The 14,884-nt window shown below is 55.6% G+C and overlaps 1 protein-coding gene across 3 annotated transcripts in view; it reads right to left on the minus strand.

The window, feature by feature from the left end:
- Window positions 1-227: 227 nt before the first annotated feature.
- The window catches only part of WSCD2 (WSC domain containing 2), a 75,966-nt gene continuing 61,309 nt past the window's right edge, over window positions 228-14,884 (minus strand). For all 3 annotated transcript variants that reach the window (XM_006762036.2, XM_015562856.1, XM_015562857.1), the window contains exons 5-9: window positions 10,757-10,878; window positions 9,332-9,506; window positions 8,662-8,826; window positions 7,562-7,762; window positions 228-2,195 (exon numbers count right to left, since the gene is read on the minus strand). In XM_006762036.2, the coding sequence (XP_006762099.1) occupies window positions 1,843-2,195; window positions 7,562-7,762; window positions 8,662-8,826; window positions 9,332-9,506; window positions 10,757-10,878 (1,016 nt within the window). In that variant the 3' untranslated portion in view covers window positions 228-1,842. The remainder of the gene's footprint in view (window positions 2,196-7,561; window positions 7,763-8,661; window positions 8,827-9,331; window positions 9,507-10,756; window positions 10,879-14,884) is intronic.

The raw sequence follows: 14,884 nt of genomic DNA on the forward strand, positions 1-14,884 counted from the left end.
CACAGGAACTCACACGCACCCCAGAAACGGGCCGTGGCACACCTGTGCGGGGCGGGGCGGGGCGGGGGGGACAGCCTCGGGACAGTGTCACACACAGAGGCGCACGGTTCTCCACAGGCAGTTCCAGCGTCACCCAGGCACAAACGGGTGTGCACCCCAGAACACTCTCACTCACCCCCGAAGAACACCCCACTGTGAGCGCGCCTTACACAACACTCCGCCACGGGTGGGATTCTCAACAAAACTCACTTTTAATGATGGTGTTGACCTGAGGAATCTTCAGACAGAGGCCTGTGGCCCGAGGTGACCGTCGGCCAAGAGCTGGCCCAGGCCATGACCCAGAGGCTCCCAGAGCGAGCTGGCCTGTGGGAGCGGGGGGAGGCTTCCCCAAAGACTAGACATGAGCCCGGGGGAAAGAAACGCGGTACAAAATACATTCAGAGCCCCTGGGGGGAGGGCCCTGGGGTCGCCCACAGCCGACAGGAGAGGGGCTCTGGGCGAGAATCGCAGGTCTGAGCCTCTGGCCCCTTCGCTTTGCATGGCCGGCTTCCAAGGGGGCGGAATGTATTAGTCATATTCCTCTTAAAAAAATATATCTCTGTACACTCGCCTTCTCCATGGCCTCCTGGCTATTTGGGAGTGAGCCTGTCCTTGCACCCCAAGGCTTCAGGGGGGCTGCTGGGGAGGGGGTGCTCTGGACAGAACAGTGAAGAGCTGTGACCTATGGCTTTTGTATCTACGTGATGGGGGCGGTGCAGGAGCGCAGGTGGGCCAGGTGGGAAGCCGCTGGTCTCCAAGGTGGGGAAGCGGAGGGGTCCTGGATCCATGCTTTCGAAGATCGAGGATCGGGGACATGGGGTCCCCAGGAATCCTTTGGTTTGATGTCTCAGCTTCGGGGAGCAGCGTCTGTGCGGAAGTGAAGAGCCATCGCATTCGCTTCATTCCTCAAAGGCCTCGAGCGGGAAGCCACCCCTTTGGGACCGTGATCACGGGAGGCCGATGGTACGGGAAGGGAGCTGGGTCTCTTTTGGGTCTGGTCCCACCTGGTCGGGAGCACCCTTGCTCTCTCACTGGAGAGCGCAGGCCCCGTCGGCGGGGGTCAGAGGCAGTGTGAGCGCCATGTGCCGCACCCCTGGTGGAGCGACTGTGACGGGGCTTTTGTTCTTACTCAGAGTCTGCAAGGCCCTCGGCCATCTGCTGGGATAATTGTTGGTGCCCGGAGAACCCTGGATTGGGACCAGGGATCCCAGGTCACCTCCTGGGCCAGTGGGGTTGGAAAGGGCAGAATTTGACCTTGGCTCCGTCTCAGGAGCAGTGTGACCTGGGGGTGGGCTTGTGATGCAGGGCCCCACCTGGTGGTGCCGGTGAACTTCCTGCGAGCACTAGGGCTCCCCCACCCACCAGGAGTGTCAGAAACTGGACGCTAGAGAGAAACCTCCAGCAGCCCTTCTCCCACCAAAGTGGCCTGATGAACCCGGGGCCCGCTCGCTGCTGTTTGGTGGAGGGAAGAGCCCAAGAGAGCCCAGCCCCGGGGGCACCTTTCCCAGCGTCCAGGTCCTCAGCACCGCGGGAGGCACCCAAGTCTCTGGGACACCCAGGAGCCCGCCCTCCCACGGGGAGAACCAGAGTGGTGGGGGCAGGGTCGTGGGAGACAGAAGCCTGGGGGGCTGGGGCTCCCCCATCAGGGGCCTCCCGGGCTGTGATTGTCCCCTGAGGCTCCTGTGTCATGCAGGAAACGCACTGAAGCCCAGCAGCAGCCAAGGGGGCTGTCCCCAGACCAAAAAAGGGCCAGATGGGCGGGTGGGGTCCCCGGGGATCTCGAGGCCCCTCCCGGTGGGCCCATCATCTGGGGTAGTAGTCGTCGGGCACACCCGTGAGGTTCCGCCCCTTCAGGGCCGCGTCCACCAGCTTGATGTAGGCCTGGATGGTCCTCCGCATGTCCGCCGTGTAGGGGTCGTACTCCAGCTTGCGCAGCCCCGAGCGCTTGAAGTTGCCGTCCTTCTGGCTCTCCACGCACAGCAGCCGGTCCTCGCGGACGGCCACGCCCAGCAGGCGGACCATGCGGCCCAGCTGCACGAACAGGTCCTGCTTCAGGTCCTCGAAGTGCACCACCAGCACCTTCTTGCCGAACTTGAGCCAGTCCAGCGTGTGCGTGGCCCACCACGGGGCGTAGTTCCTCACGAACTCGGGCCACTCTGTGGAGAGAGGAGGGAGGGCGAGTCAGAGGGCGGAGGGGCTTCCAGGACCCGGGTCCGAGTGGTCGCTGTCACTCACAGCAGTGAGAACACCTCAACTCCTGGTAGATCTCCACACTCCCCTTGCTAGGTTTGTAAAAGGACAGGCTGGACTGTCACCAAAATTGGGAAGGTATTTTGGGGATCGTCTGACTTGAAAGCCAGGCTATAACCAAATGCAGGAAATTCCTTGGGGAGCCCTGGAGAGGACCCCAAAGAGACAGCCAGCCCCTGGGATGGCTGAACCCAGAGAGAAGCTGGGTAACTACAGGGGGAACTAGGGGAGATGCTGGGACAGGAAGGGAGGCCAGCCCAGGAGGAGGCTGGGACAGAGGGAGGGAGGCCAGCCCAGGAGGAGGCTGGGACAGGAAGGGAGGCCAGCCCAGGAGGATGCTGGGACAGAGGGAGGGAGGCCAGGCCCAGCTGGAGAACCATGGGGCAGCTCTCCGAAACCCTGAAGCCAGACCCACTGCTTTCCAGGAGGACAATGCCAGGTGCTCCCTCCAGAAGGAAATGTTTATTGAAGGAGCGTCAGTGAGTCTCCTATGCCCTGCTGGGGAGCCCAGATGGTTCTTAATAACTAAATCTGCACCCCTTGCCGGGTGATGGATCCCCGTGATCTCAGTGCATCCTGACGACTACCCTGGAAAGAAAGGACCACTCTTCACTATCACCATTGGGTAAACTGAGGCCCAGAGAGGTGAAGTGATTTGCCCAAAGCCATGCAGCCAGGGAGCACCATCCAGACCAGGCCTGGCTGATTCCAGGTTCTGATCTTGCTCTTTTGTTATTTCGAAGGCACCAGCAGCCTCGCCCCTACATTCTCCCACTGCCTCCCACCCAGCAGGGGCTCAATAAATAGTTCTTGAGAGGAACTGAAATTCCCAGCCGCCCGCCCGAGCTGTGATAAAGGACTCCTCTTTGTCTGGAGAAGACACCAGGCCCTGTGGTGGGGCTCCCGCTCCCCCAGAGCTCCTGCTGGCACACTCTGACTGCTGGGGAAGTATTTATGCTGGTGAGAAAGATATTCTTTATCCCTAAAATAGATTATTTACAATGTATCTGGCTAATTGGGCCTACACTGTTATAATGGGTTGAGACCAGATGTATCTGGGTGATTAGAGAAAATTTAGCATGAACATAGTCTGTTTCACTATTTTTTTTTTTTTAGAATTTCCCCGCTCCCGAGTTACCTCCCAGCATCCCCGGTGATTCAGGATAACTGCTGCTCCCGTGGCAGAAGCCCCTGGGGATGGAGACAGCACTCAGTCACCAGGGACATACAGATCTCAACTCCGGGCCTGGCCACTCTGACCATCGCAAGCGGTCGCAGGAAGAGGGCTGCAGGGTGGTCCTCAAGGAAAAGGGAGGGGCGTGGTGGCCCGCAGCTGTTGGCCTCCTTGTTGGTTGCACACCTCCGTGGGACGCGAACGTGTGTGGCCTAAGCACCCACTGTGAGTCAGGGCTGTGTTGGGCAATGTGCAGGCATTACTTCATGCAGTGCCCACAAGGAGCCTGAAGAGTAGGAATTACTAGTACTAGCCCCATTTTACACACAGGGGAGAGAGCTGAGGCTCAAAGCACAAAGCCACACGGTGTATCCAAGGCAGGATTCGAACCCACATCCACCCTAGGCTGAGCCTGGCTCCTGCCCTCCTAGCAAACCCTTTGAGCTCCTGATCTTTTCAGCTCAGGCGCTCTTCTCTCCCAATGTTGTCTGTGACGACTCTGCAGTCAGACTGCCTGCGTTCAAAACCCAGCTCCTCTCCACGTTAGCTGTGTGACTTTGGGGACATTAGTCAATGTCCTTGAGCCTCAGTTTACCCATCTGTGGACCCTGCGCCCTAGATGCTGTGCAGATGAAATGGAGTGAGATTTACCAAGGCCCTGGCGCAGGGCCTGGGATACAGGAGAGAAATGTTGGCCCCCAGCATCTCTGAGGTGCCCCCCAGGCCCCATCATTTAGGTCAGAGCTTCCCCCCAAGACCACATGTGATATCCAGGCAGTCTGGGCAGCAGCTGTATCTGCCCCCATGGCACAGATCCCTCACTTAAAGCTACTTCCTTAGGAGAAGGATAAAAATAAAAAGCAAAAGCCTTCATTAGCTCAGGGTTTCCAGCAATGGATTGCTGCCTTCAAACTGGGCAACGAAGGCTCACTGAGCCACGGACTACTGGTCACGGGGGCTGGCTGCGCCGGAACTGTCGCGCACGTGGGCCTGGCCACGCGGCTCCCCCTTCCTGTGGATGGGAGGAACGGGGCCTGATTAATAGCTTCACTGGACTCAGTTCCCCGCGGAATCATTAAGCACAGGCCCTGTTTCATTAAGCAGACTCAGGACAATTCACCTTGTGTAATCACAGCACATAAAACTTTGCTTTGGACCCACTCCAGGGACACTGTAAAATTAATGTGATGGAACCAACTGGGGGGGGGGCATTATAGGAGCCTCAACCCAGCTCTAATCCGGAGGGGACACAGGCCGGGTGGGATGGACATGCTCAACAGCGGGGTGACCTCTGCTCTGAGGGAGGTGACCCTCACACTCAAGGCTGAGGGCATCCTAAAGCAGAGACTCTCAAACTTTCAAGTATGCATGAAGCTTCTCATTAAAATGCAGATTTGGATCCAGTAAGACTGGGTGGTGGTGGGGGGTGGGGGAGTTGAGATTTGCTTTTCCAAAAACCCATCTAGGGCGCAGGGTCCACAGATGGGTAAACTGAGGCTCAGTGAAGTCGATGCCACTGGCTGACAGGCCACTGCTGGAGCAGCAAGGATGTGAAGCAGCGGCTGGAAAATGGGAGGGCGCGTCGGAAACACCTGGAGGGGCCGCTGAAACACAGGTGGTGGCCGGGCCTCCCTGGAGTTCTGACTCAGCAGGTCAGAGGGCTCCCAAGTGATCCTGACATGGTTGGTGCCGGGCCCTAAACTGAGGGTCTCAAACCCAAGTGCCAGATGCAAACCCAAACGAGAGAGAGGGTGGGTGTGGGCTGTGGGGCTTGGTTCTTTGGGGAAGGCTCTGGGCCAGAGCTCTGGAGGACCTGGGTCAGGCTTGGGAGGGGAAGGTTCCCCCCTCAATTCCAGACTCATATGGGGACCCTAGAACCCCAGCATGAGATGAGTGTGCTGAAACCCCCCACTCTCTCACGCCCCGAAGCTTCCAGGCTCAGCCAATCCTAAGCTCCCAGCTGTCCTGAATGAGGAAAAGGAGGCAAGGCGCCCCTTTAAAATGGTCTGAACCCGAGACACTGGGCTATGCCAGGAGCGGAGAAGCTCTGGGCGCCAGGTCAGCAATGCCCCGGGCAAGAAAGAGCCTGGTAGCTGATGCCTGGGTCAGCACCCAGCTCAGTCTACACCAGGGGCCTCAGCCACATGACTTCCTCCCTGCGATGGTGTCTCACCTGTGAAATGAAGGGTGATTATGGCGCCTTTCTTACCTCCTCGGGCATCAGATGGTTTAAATGAGATAATGAAGGCTACGTGCCTGTTCCCCCATGAGCTTCTCAAGGGAGTCCCCCCTTTTCACTGGGGCGGCAGGACCTTGGCAGGCCCCCGCCTCTCTCTGGGCCTCAGTTTTCCCGTTAATAAACAGAGGATGAGGCAGGGTTTTCAGTCCCGCCTGAACACTGGAAGCAGCTGGGAGCTTTACAAACGCTGATGCCCGGGTTGCCATGCAGTCACGGCCCCGGGCGCAGCCTGAGCACGGATTTTCCCACACTCCTCTGGGGATTCGGATGCGCAGCCGGGCGGAGGACCACAGGGCTCAGTGACCGCTCAGGTCCCCTCCAGCTCGGCAGGCAGAGGGTCTGTTCCCGGGACAGGCTCCTGCCATTTGCATCTGCAGGCTTTCCCGCCTGGCCCTGGCCGGTGAGTGCTCCCTTGCAATTGTTCTACAAATAAATAATTCAGAGGCCTCTTTGCTCCTGGGAACAATAGAACAAATGCCACCACCTGTCCAAGTTTTCATCCCCTCGCTGAGAGGGGAAGCCAGGCGGAGAGAGGGACAGATGGGTGAGCAGGAACCAGGGCACGGCTGGTCAGGCCGGAGGGTTTTAATCAACAACATCAACATTGAGAGTGTGATTGGTGGATGCCGAGTCCGCTACATCCTGCCAGGCTCCAGTCCTTTCGGGAGGGACCAGAGCTTCGGAGCAGCTGGGAGCCGGGGGAGGCCTGGAGGAGCCGGAAGCATCCCTCCTGACTTGGGGCTGAAACAGCCTCATTCCTGGATGAATTCTGGGGGGCGTTGTGGGAGGGGGGCGGAGAGCTTGCATTTACAGGGGCTCTAAACTGGGTGAGTCCTAACCACAGACATTTCATTGAATCCACTGCCGAGGATTAGCAAGGGCCCTGGAGGAAGATGCCTTGGGATCCAAACCCCAGCTCCGGGGACTTCCTGAAAAGGCTCCTTGGCCTCCCTGAACGTAGCTTGTCCCATTTGTAAAATGGGTTAATTGTGGGAGAATTGATGTGATTCTCTTTACCACCATGGAGCTACGGAGCTACGGGTACTGATAGGGGCGTTTGAGACCCAGTAGGGTTAAGGGTACTCAAGATGGCAGACGTTGGGTCAGACCTCAACGTTCTCACCACGACCCTGGGCTGCCACCCACCCCACCCTGAGGCATCCGTCCAAGCGACAGCCACCTTCTCACAACGTCAAAGTTGACTCTCAAACCCAGGTCATCTTAATGAGATTCGGTGGCTGGGGGCCAACACTGCCACTTTCCAGCTGTGTGACCTGGGGGGCAGACACTTAACCTCTCTGAGCCTCCCAACCCAGAGCTGTTGGGCTTGTTCATCAAAGTGACCCCTCAGGACCTCATGGGCGACCTCAGGGCCACTTAGCCGTTGACCTTGGTCTGGATTTGGGTCTCCTGACTCTTGAACCTCCTCCTCCTCCCATCAATCATATCACATCAACCTGAGGGTCTCCGTTTCCATAATGCATCATGGGTCACATCTGCTGAGTGGCTTGCAGGGTTAAACTTCCAGAGCCGCCCTCATGTTACAGATGGGATGATCTGAATTCAGGGAGGTGGGGAAGCTTATCCAGGAAGTGACAGAGCTGGGATTAGAACCCAGGGGCGTCTTGCTCCACAACCATGTCTTTAACCACTGGAGAACCCCAGCCTAATTCCCACAGGGTGATGCTCGCAGACGGGTGGGATGTGGGAAGAGCACTAGAAGCTGAGGGTCTGGAGTCTCACGCATGCCCTCAAGCAGGCACTCCTGGACTCCTCGCAGGAGAAAGCACTGGCCCAGTGCAGTGCCCACTGCACCCCAGGACCCCTCTCCTCGGCACCCCTCCTCTCCCTAGTCATACCTTTGCCCTTCCAGTGCGCATGCGCAGCGAAGCCGATGTGGCCGCCATACTTGCGGTTGAACTCCGCCATGAGGGCCTTATAGGGGTTGCGGATGAGCAGGATGGCGGCATCGAAGGCCTCGATCTCCTTCTGGCCGCTCTCGTGTGTCTTGATGCAAATGGTCCTCCCGCTGCGCCAGTGGTCCCGCTCACCTTTAAACCCTTCCCATGGGGAGCGGGGGTGGGAAGGGGAGATCACGTGGCAGGTGAAGGTGGGGAGACAAGAAGAAACCCACCCTGCCCCCCTGCTGGGCCCCTTTGGGAGTCTCACACATTCACTTGTGAAGGCCTTCATTCTCTTATGTGTTTATTGAGCACCTACTATGTGCGAGGCACTGGGATAGGAACTAGGAATAAAATGATTTGCAAGGTCTCTGGCTGACTTAGGTATCCTTCTCCTTTATGTTCCTCTACCCAGGGCCCTCATTATTACTCATATATTCATGTCACTATTAATATTAATAATTGTTGGCATTTATTGAATGTCTACCATGGGCCCAGTGCTGTGTGTGACAAGTGATTTATATACTTTGAGGGGTGTGCGCAGAAGGTCTGTACCTGGCAAGTAGGCCATTCCTCCTCCTACACCCTCAACAGGCATCACTATTAGATTAAGGCACTTTGTTCCTGAAGGAGAACAGAAGCTCAGAATCCTTCTCAAACATCGTCCTAAAGCAGGGATTCACTGGAACTGACACATGAGATGAAACCACTCTGGATCCATGAACCAAATGATCCTCAAGGACCCTTCTACAATTTGTGACAATCTCAGATTCCCTGACAAATAGCAGTAGGTAATCAGTGTCCCCAATGTGAACAGAGTTATTGGATCTCTGTGCACAGCTCAGAGTTGCTGGTCAGTAAATGTCTGTGTTGAGGTACCTGCACACATTAGGTGTTCAAGGAATGTCTGCAGTGACCTAAGCAAAGGGAAGGTACCGAGCACATAGTAGGTCTCAATAAACAAGCTCGGTTGAGCAGAGCAGCGCACAGTAGGTGCTCAGGAAGGGTAGTCCCATGGCCTCCCAGTGTGCCCTTTGGAGCCCAGGCAGCCTCCTCACCTTTGTTGTAGAGAGAACCATCGAAGTAGTAGCTGCCGGTGTAGAAGCCGGTGGCCAGCTCGATGAGGTGGCGAGCCCACGTGTTGCCGGCACCTGGGAAGCTGGCCAGAGCGATGAGCTGCTTGGACTTGGCTGGGAGGAACCTTCTGTCCATGCAGCGGTTGTCTGCAAAGAGCAGGGCATGAGCAGGGGTCAGGGCAGGGGCAGGGGCAGACGAAGCCTGGGTGTGAGTCCCACCCCTGCCACTTCCTAGCCGTTCGACCCAGTGTACATGATGGAACCTCTTCTGGGCCTCAGTTTCCCCATCTGTAAGATCATGCAGTGGGTCTGTGTTGGAGATCCAGGCCTCCCCGTCCCAGCCCGGATGCGTTCCCACTCAATGCCAGTCTCCATTTCAAGAAAAAAGCTACCAAGGAGGTTTGCAGTATGAGGGATACAGCTGAGGGTCCTTTGAACCCACCCCATTTTGCCTGGGCCTCCCTCTGTGGCCCATCCAGGATCTCTAAGCCTGGTCAAGGTCACCAGCCCTGCCCCTGCCCTCCGCCCTCCGGCCTCCGCCTCTGCCCTCTGGCCTGCACAGTATGGGCTGTGTGAAGTGGACTGTCCCGGCCACCTCTGGCAGGGAGGCCCTGGGAGAACACGCAGGATTGCTAGGGGAGGCCTGGCTTACCCTGCACCTGCGTCTGGTACACGATGAAGTAACTGGGGGTCCCGCAGCTCTCAAACTCCTCCGCGCTGCACTTCTGGGCACACAGCTGTTCGTCTTCTCTCTCGTGCAGGGGGAATCGCGTGGTGGGGAAGCCACAGTGGCAGGCGGTGCCCGCCAGGGCTGCCAGTGGGTACTCCTGGGGAGGGAGAAGGAGAGGATGAGGAAGAACTCTGCTAAACCCCTGGACATGGAGCAGCCGAGTCTTCCTGTCTCCATCCCTCTCCCCAACTGAGGATCCCAAAACTTCATGAGTGAACCCCACTTTCACAACGTGGCCCCGTCTGTGTACCTCCTGCACTATGGTATTCTGCCAGCTTTACTGAGGTATAACTGACAAACAAAAACAGTATGTCTTTAAGACACTGTATACGTGGTGAATTAATCATCACAATCAAGCTAATTAACATACCCGCCACTTTAATGGTGACCATTTTCTGCTGTTTCCCTGTTATTTATTTATTTGTTTGTTTGTTTCCTTTCAGTCCACTCACTTTTTGGGACTTAAATTTCCAAGGAAGCTTGGACCACTCCCACGGCTTCCATGGTCTCCATACTATAAATACAAATACGATGCACACACAACAGTGTAATTAAGTTCTCACTAAGACCTTCTGCCTGCCAAACTGAGCCCTGTGTCGGCTCCATTTTTCCTGCAAAAGGGAGATTAGCTGAGGGTAGAGCGTGTTCAAGACACTTCAGCACTGACATGAGCTTTCTCCTGGAGGAACTGGAAAGAAAACTGAGAAGTAAATGCCTTTCTCACAGCGTGTCACCCGCCACGGTCCATGTCCCTGGCCTGACGGTGACAGAACCCATGCCTCGGGGAAAGCTGCCTGGATCCACACTTTCAGGCCGAAGAGGATCCTGGGATCTGTGTGGACCACAGTCTTCGCTGGGAGAGCGGCTCCTAATGGCCTTGTTTGTTCTATGGGACAGCGAAGTGGGAGCAGGACGACCTGATTCGGAGGGCAGGGGAACTGACAGTCCTTTGTCCAATCTGTTTCTACTCAAACCCTACAGCCAAATTTCTCCCGGAAGCTGGCCCAGGAATAATCTGGTAACGAGCCAAGGTCGCTCCTACAAGGCTGGGTCCAGCGAGTTTTACCAGAGTAGGTTTGGTGTCTCTCTTAGCAGTGATGGGAACTCAGTCCGTCCCAAGGTGGGACTATGCCTGCCTTTACCTTCCGAAGGCCATGCTTTAGGCCCAGTTCATTCCTGAGTATTCCTCACTATTGCGAGAGAACCTGACCCTGTGTAACTCCACCTCGGGGACAGATGACACGGGCACACCCTCTCCCACGTCACGGATCACAGGATCCCTCTCCAGCCCGGCATCCCGTTCCTCCAGCCGTTCCACACCGCCCCTCCCTGGGCCCCCCGTCTCACCTTCTCTGTGCAGAGGTCCACGCACTTGTCCACGGACATGTTTGGCATGGCGGCCGTCACGGGCAGGGCCAGGGAGAGGTTGTGGGGCCTGCGGAAGCAGCCTCGGAAGACCGCGCTTCCATCTGCAGAGCCAGAGGGAGAAGGGTCGTCAGATCTAGGCTGGGAGAACCACCTTCTGACAGAAGCACTTTTAAACGAGAGCCCAGAGAAGGCAAGAGTCTTGCCCAAGATCACACAGTGAAGCAAAACGGAGACTAACGAGCTAGACAGCTCAATGCTCTCCTCCACCTGGGCATCCGTCAGCAATCCAGGTCACGGGCATGTTCCTGCTGGGCCACATCACCCCCACTTCTTTGTCTGCACACCTATGTCTCACTTCCTCATTTTCAACCACGGCAACTCCCCGTTCAGGGAGCTGAGAGATGCCAGGGAGGGTTGACGGGAGGGAGGGCAGCTAAGGGCCCGGGTTTGTCCTGCCTCTCCTCACAGCACCAGGATAGCCCTCTCCTCCCATCACCTGGGGGTTCAGGGGGGAAAACCCACCCAGTGCTGAGCACCTGCAGGTTGCAAGGGACTGATGTGGGAGGGACTCCCTTTAAAATAACCCCATTAGTTGGAAATATCCCAGTTAGTTGACTGTAAGGAGACTTCCTTCCAAGGAGTGGGTGAGCCTCACCTAATCAGTTGAAGGCCTTAAGAGCCAAACAGGTTTCTCAGAGAAGGACTTCTGCCTTGAGACGGCAGCATTAGCTCCTGCCTGCACTGCCAGCTTGCTGGTCTGCCCTGCAGCTTTCGGACTTGCCAGCTTCCTTAAATAAATATAAACACCTCTACCATCTATCCTTCTGTCTGTCTGTGTGTCTTTCCACCTACCTAACCTCCTTCTGGTTCTGTTTCCCTGGAGAGCTCTTGAGTGATAAGAAGTAGGATTATAGGCAATTTTTATTCCCAACTTTTTGGTAAAACTTTTCTACAGTGAAACATGTAGATTTTAATATAATAAAGACAAACTAAAAAAAAAAAAGTGGCCCCAGTCAAATTTATTGAAAGGTTCATGAGGCCCATTTAAAACTGGGCTCGGTTGTTTTCAGAACTCTGAGCTGCACATCCTTTCTAGAAGCACAGCTTTCACGGAAAACAAGGGGCCCTGTGGGTGCAGTGTGAGTGTCATTGGTGCCAAGGATGTTGCACACACTGTATCGGAACGAATCCTCAATGCAACCTGTGAGGCAGGGGGCACTCTGACCCTGCTTTGCAGACAGAGACCCTGAGATGTGACACGGCTCCATCACTTTTCCAAGTCCCACAGCGAGCGAGGAACAGAGCCGGGCTTTGACCCCAATCTTGTCTGACATCACATCCTAGTTTCCACCTCTCTGCTGCTCTGCGGGAGGCCTGCCGCTTCTCACGTGGTGGAGCCCCAGGGATCCCGTGCCGGCTCCGTGCATTTCCCAGAAACCCTCTCAGGCCCCACCGCAGCGGCCCGAGGATCACAAGGGCCCATGCCCCACATTCTGACAGAGCCAGCTCCTCACTGCCAGGCTAGCTGAGACGGTGCCTGACCTCCGCGGCTTGGGGTTTTTATGAGCGAGAGGCGAGCAGAGCAACTGTTCAGCAACTCTCTCTTCTGAGGGCAGAGGAAGAACAGCCCGGAACCAGCTGCAAGTGCCTCTGAAGTCCCATTACCTCTTTGTTCTGGGGCTTCACAAAAAAAATGAAGTGTATGTCATCAGGCGTCGGCTTAAAGGCGGGCGTGGAAGAGTTCTCCTTGGTTTGAAAGAGGCTACCTCCCCCGCCCTCCCCCCGCCCCCCCGATAATTAGGCCAAGCTCCATTGCATTAAAGATGCAGGCGAGGAAGGCAGCGAGCTGGGAGCTGTTAGCAGCTCCCTATATTCAGAGAGAGATGGAATTACACAAAGAGCCTAACTGTCTGAGAAGAATTCAAACCAGCCGTTTCCGGGCACCACCACAGGCTCCCATGGGCTTGTGCAAATTCAAATAACCTGAACTGGGTGTTGCTCAGCATAGATTAAGGAGTTTTCATTTTTAAGAAGATGGGAGGGGTGTTTACAAATACTCCATAACAGGCCCTGTGCTGGATGCTATCCCCATTTGATCTCACTGAGGGGGTCCCAGCAATCTTTAAAGGTTGGAATTGCCCCCATTTTACAGATGAGGCGGTTGAGGCTCAAAGAGAATACATGGCTTGGCCAAGGTCAGCAGAGCAAATAAGTGAGAGAGCTGGCATCGAAACCATGTCCGCCTGACTTCAAAACCCGCGTCGCTCCCACAGCCTTCTGGGATTGTGTGGAGGGGGGAACAGCTAAGCAATTCTCCCCCCTCATGAGAGAGAAGGAGAAAAAATGTCTAGTTACCATCTCCTTGGCTCTGCACTGTATAATTCATGAAGGCCTGCATGAATGATAAAATTCAGGACTCCCAGACATACATCAAGGGCAAGGAGAGGCCTGCAGGCCAGGCAAAGAAGGAGCTAGAGTTGGTCTATCCATCAAAATGGGACTTTTCCGGCGGTCATCTGAGGCTTCCCTCAGCAGAAGTGGTCAGAATGGAGTAGCAGTGAGCATCAATCACCAGCATGAACAAAATTCCCCTTCTAATTTTGGAAGACCAAAAGAAAAAGAAAAAATCACCAGAACTCACAATGGCACACAAAATCCACTACGTGAACTGTGAACCATGAAGTCAAGGATCTGTTTTGTTCAGTGATCACGTAAGCTTCGTAATACTTTCCCACAGAAAAGGCAAAATGAGAGGGAAAAGGGCTGAGCCCTGGGAGAGGCTGGCCTGCAGGCATGGAGACTAGGCAGAGCTCAAGGGTGGTCAGCACCACGGACAGCCGCCACGGGACTGACTTGTAGAGATACTCTTCGTCGTTCCGATGGACCTTGCAACACAAATCTTGCAAAAATCTTCCAGGCTAATGACATTTCTTGCAACACCCGATAAAGCCCTGATGTTCTCGAATCACCACAGGTCTCCGCCCCTGGAGCAGAGCTGCCCTCGCCGACACATTTAGCCGACTGCTGTGAAAAGTGTAATCCAACCAAGAAGGAACTCCGTTTCTCCGTTCTTTTGTAACAATGGGGAAGGGTCCGTGAGAGTCGGTGTCAAGGCAGAATAGCAGGGTGCCTGCAGACACTTGCTCTGCCAACCTTTTCATTCGCCTGCTACCGTGGGAGCCTTCCAGCGCCTCCCTACGGAAGGTGGATGTCCCCCACCCGCCCCAGCGGTGCCTGGAAGGTAACAAGCCCCCTTTGAGTCCTCAAGTGTTCTGTGCCACTGCTCAGGGAAACAGTCACGACACAGTGCTGATACCAACGGGTGATGCTACAAACGGGATCTGTGTCCGTCCTCCCTGCCTCCTGGAGGCACCAGGTCGTTTCTGTGACGGATGGAATACCAGCGAGTGTCATGTGCTGGTGACCTGGAGCCTCCCGTTCTCCAGGCTTCGCTCGCTCTATTCCCTTTGCCTAGATTTTTCTCCCACCTCTTGGCAATGCGCCTTGAGTCTGGATATCTCCCTCTTCTCCATCATGTGAAACCCCATGTGGTGTTTTTCGAGGCCCTAATCAAACAGCCCTCCTCAGGGAGCCTTCCCGAAGGAGGTTCCATTGAGCCACTTCTGCTCTCTGGGCCTCAGTTTCCAAAACTGTAAAATGGGACATCAGAAAGGAAGGTGCTTCCCACACGGCACCCAACACCTGAACTCTGCTGAGCCTGGACTATTGCTCGTGGCTAGAACACAAGGCTCTCTCTTTCACCTGGAAATCCCCTTTGAGGAAGATTCAGCTCCAATGTTGCTCCCCTGGCACATACCCCTCCCCAGTGGCCTTGGGCCTGTCTCTCCACTAGACACTGTAGGGGCTGCTCGCAAGCAATCATCCCGCCCTCCTACTGTTCCAAGGGCAAAACACATCCTTGCTTAGTGGTCTTCAGGTGTTGAGACTTATATTTCAGCTTATTAAAAAGTCCCAGAGGATCAGTGAGCATGTTATTATAATAGGTGATCTCAGAAGTGTGTGTGTGTGTGTGTGTGTGTGTGTGTGTGTGTGTGTGCGAGAGAGAGAGAGAGAGAGAGAGAGAGAGAGAGAGAGAGAGAGAGTGTG

Source organism: Myotis davidii, unplaced genomic scaffold, assembly GCF_000327345.1.
Source record: "Myotis davidii unplaced genomic scaffold, ASM32734v1 scaffold478, whole genome shotgun sequence".
Classification (NCBI taxonomy): Eukaryota; Metazoa; Chordata; class Mammalia; order Chiroptera; family Vespertilionidae; genus Myotis; species Myotis davidii.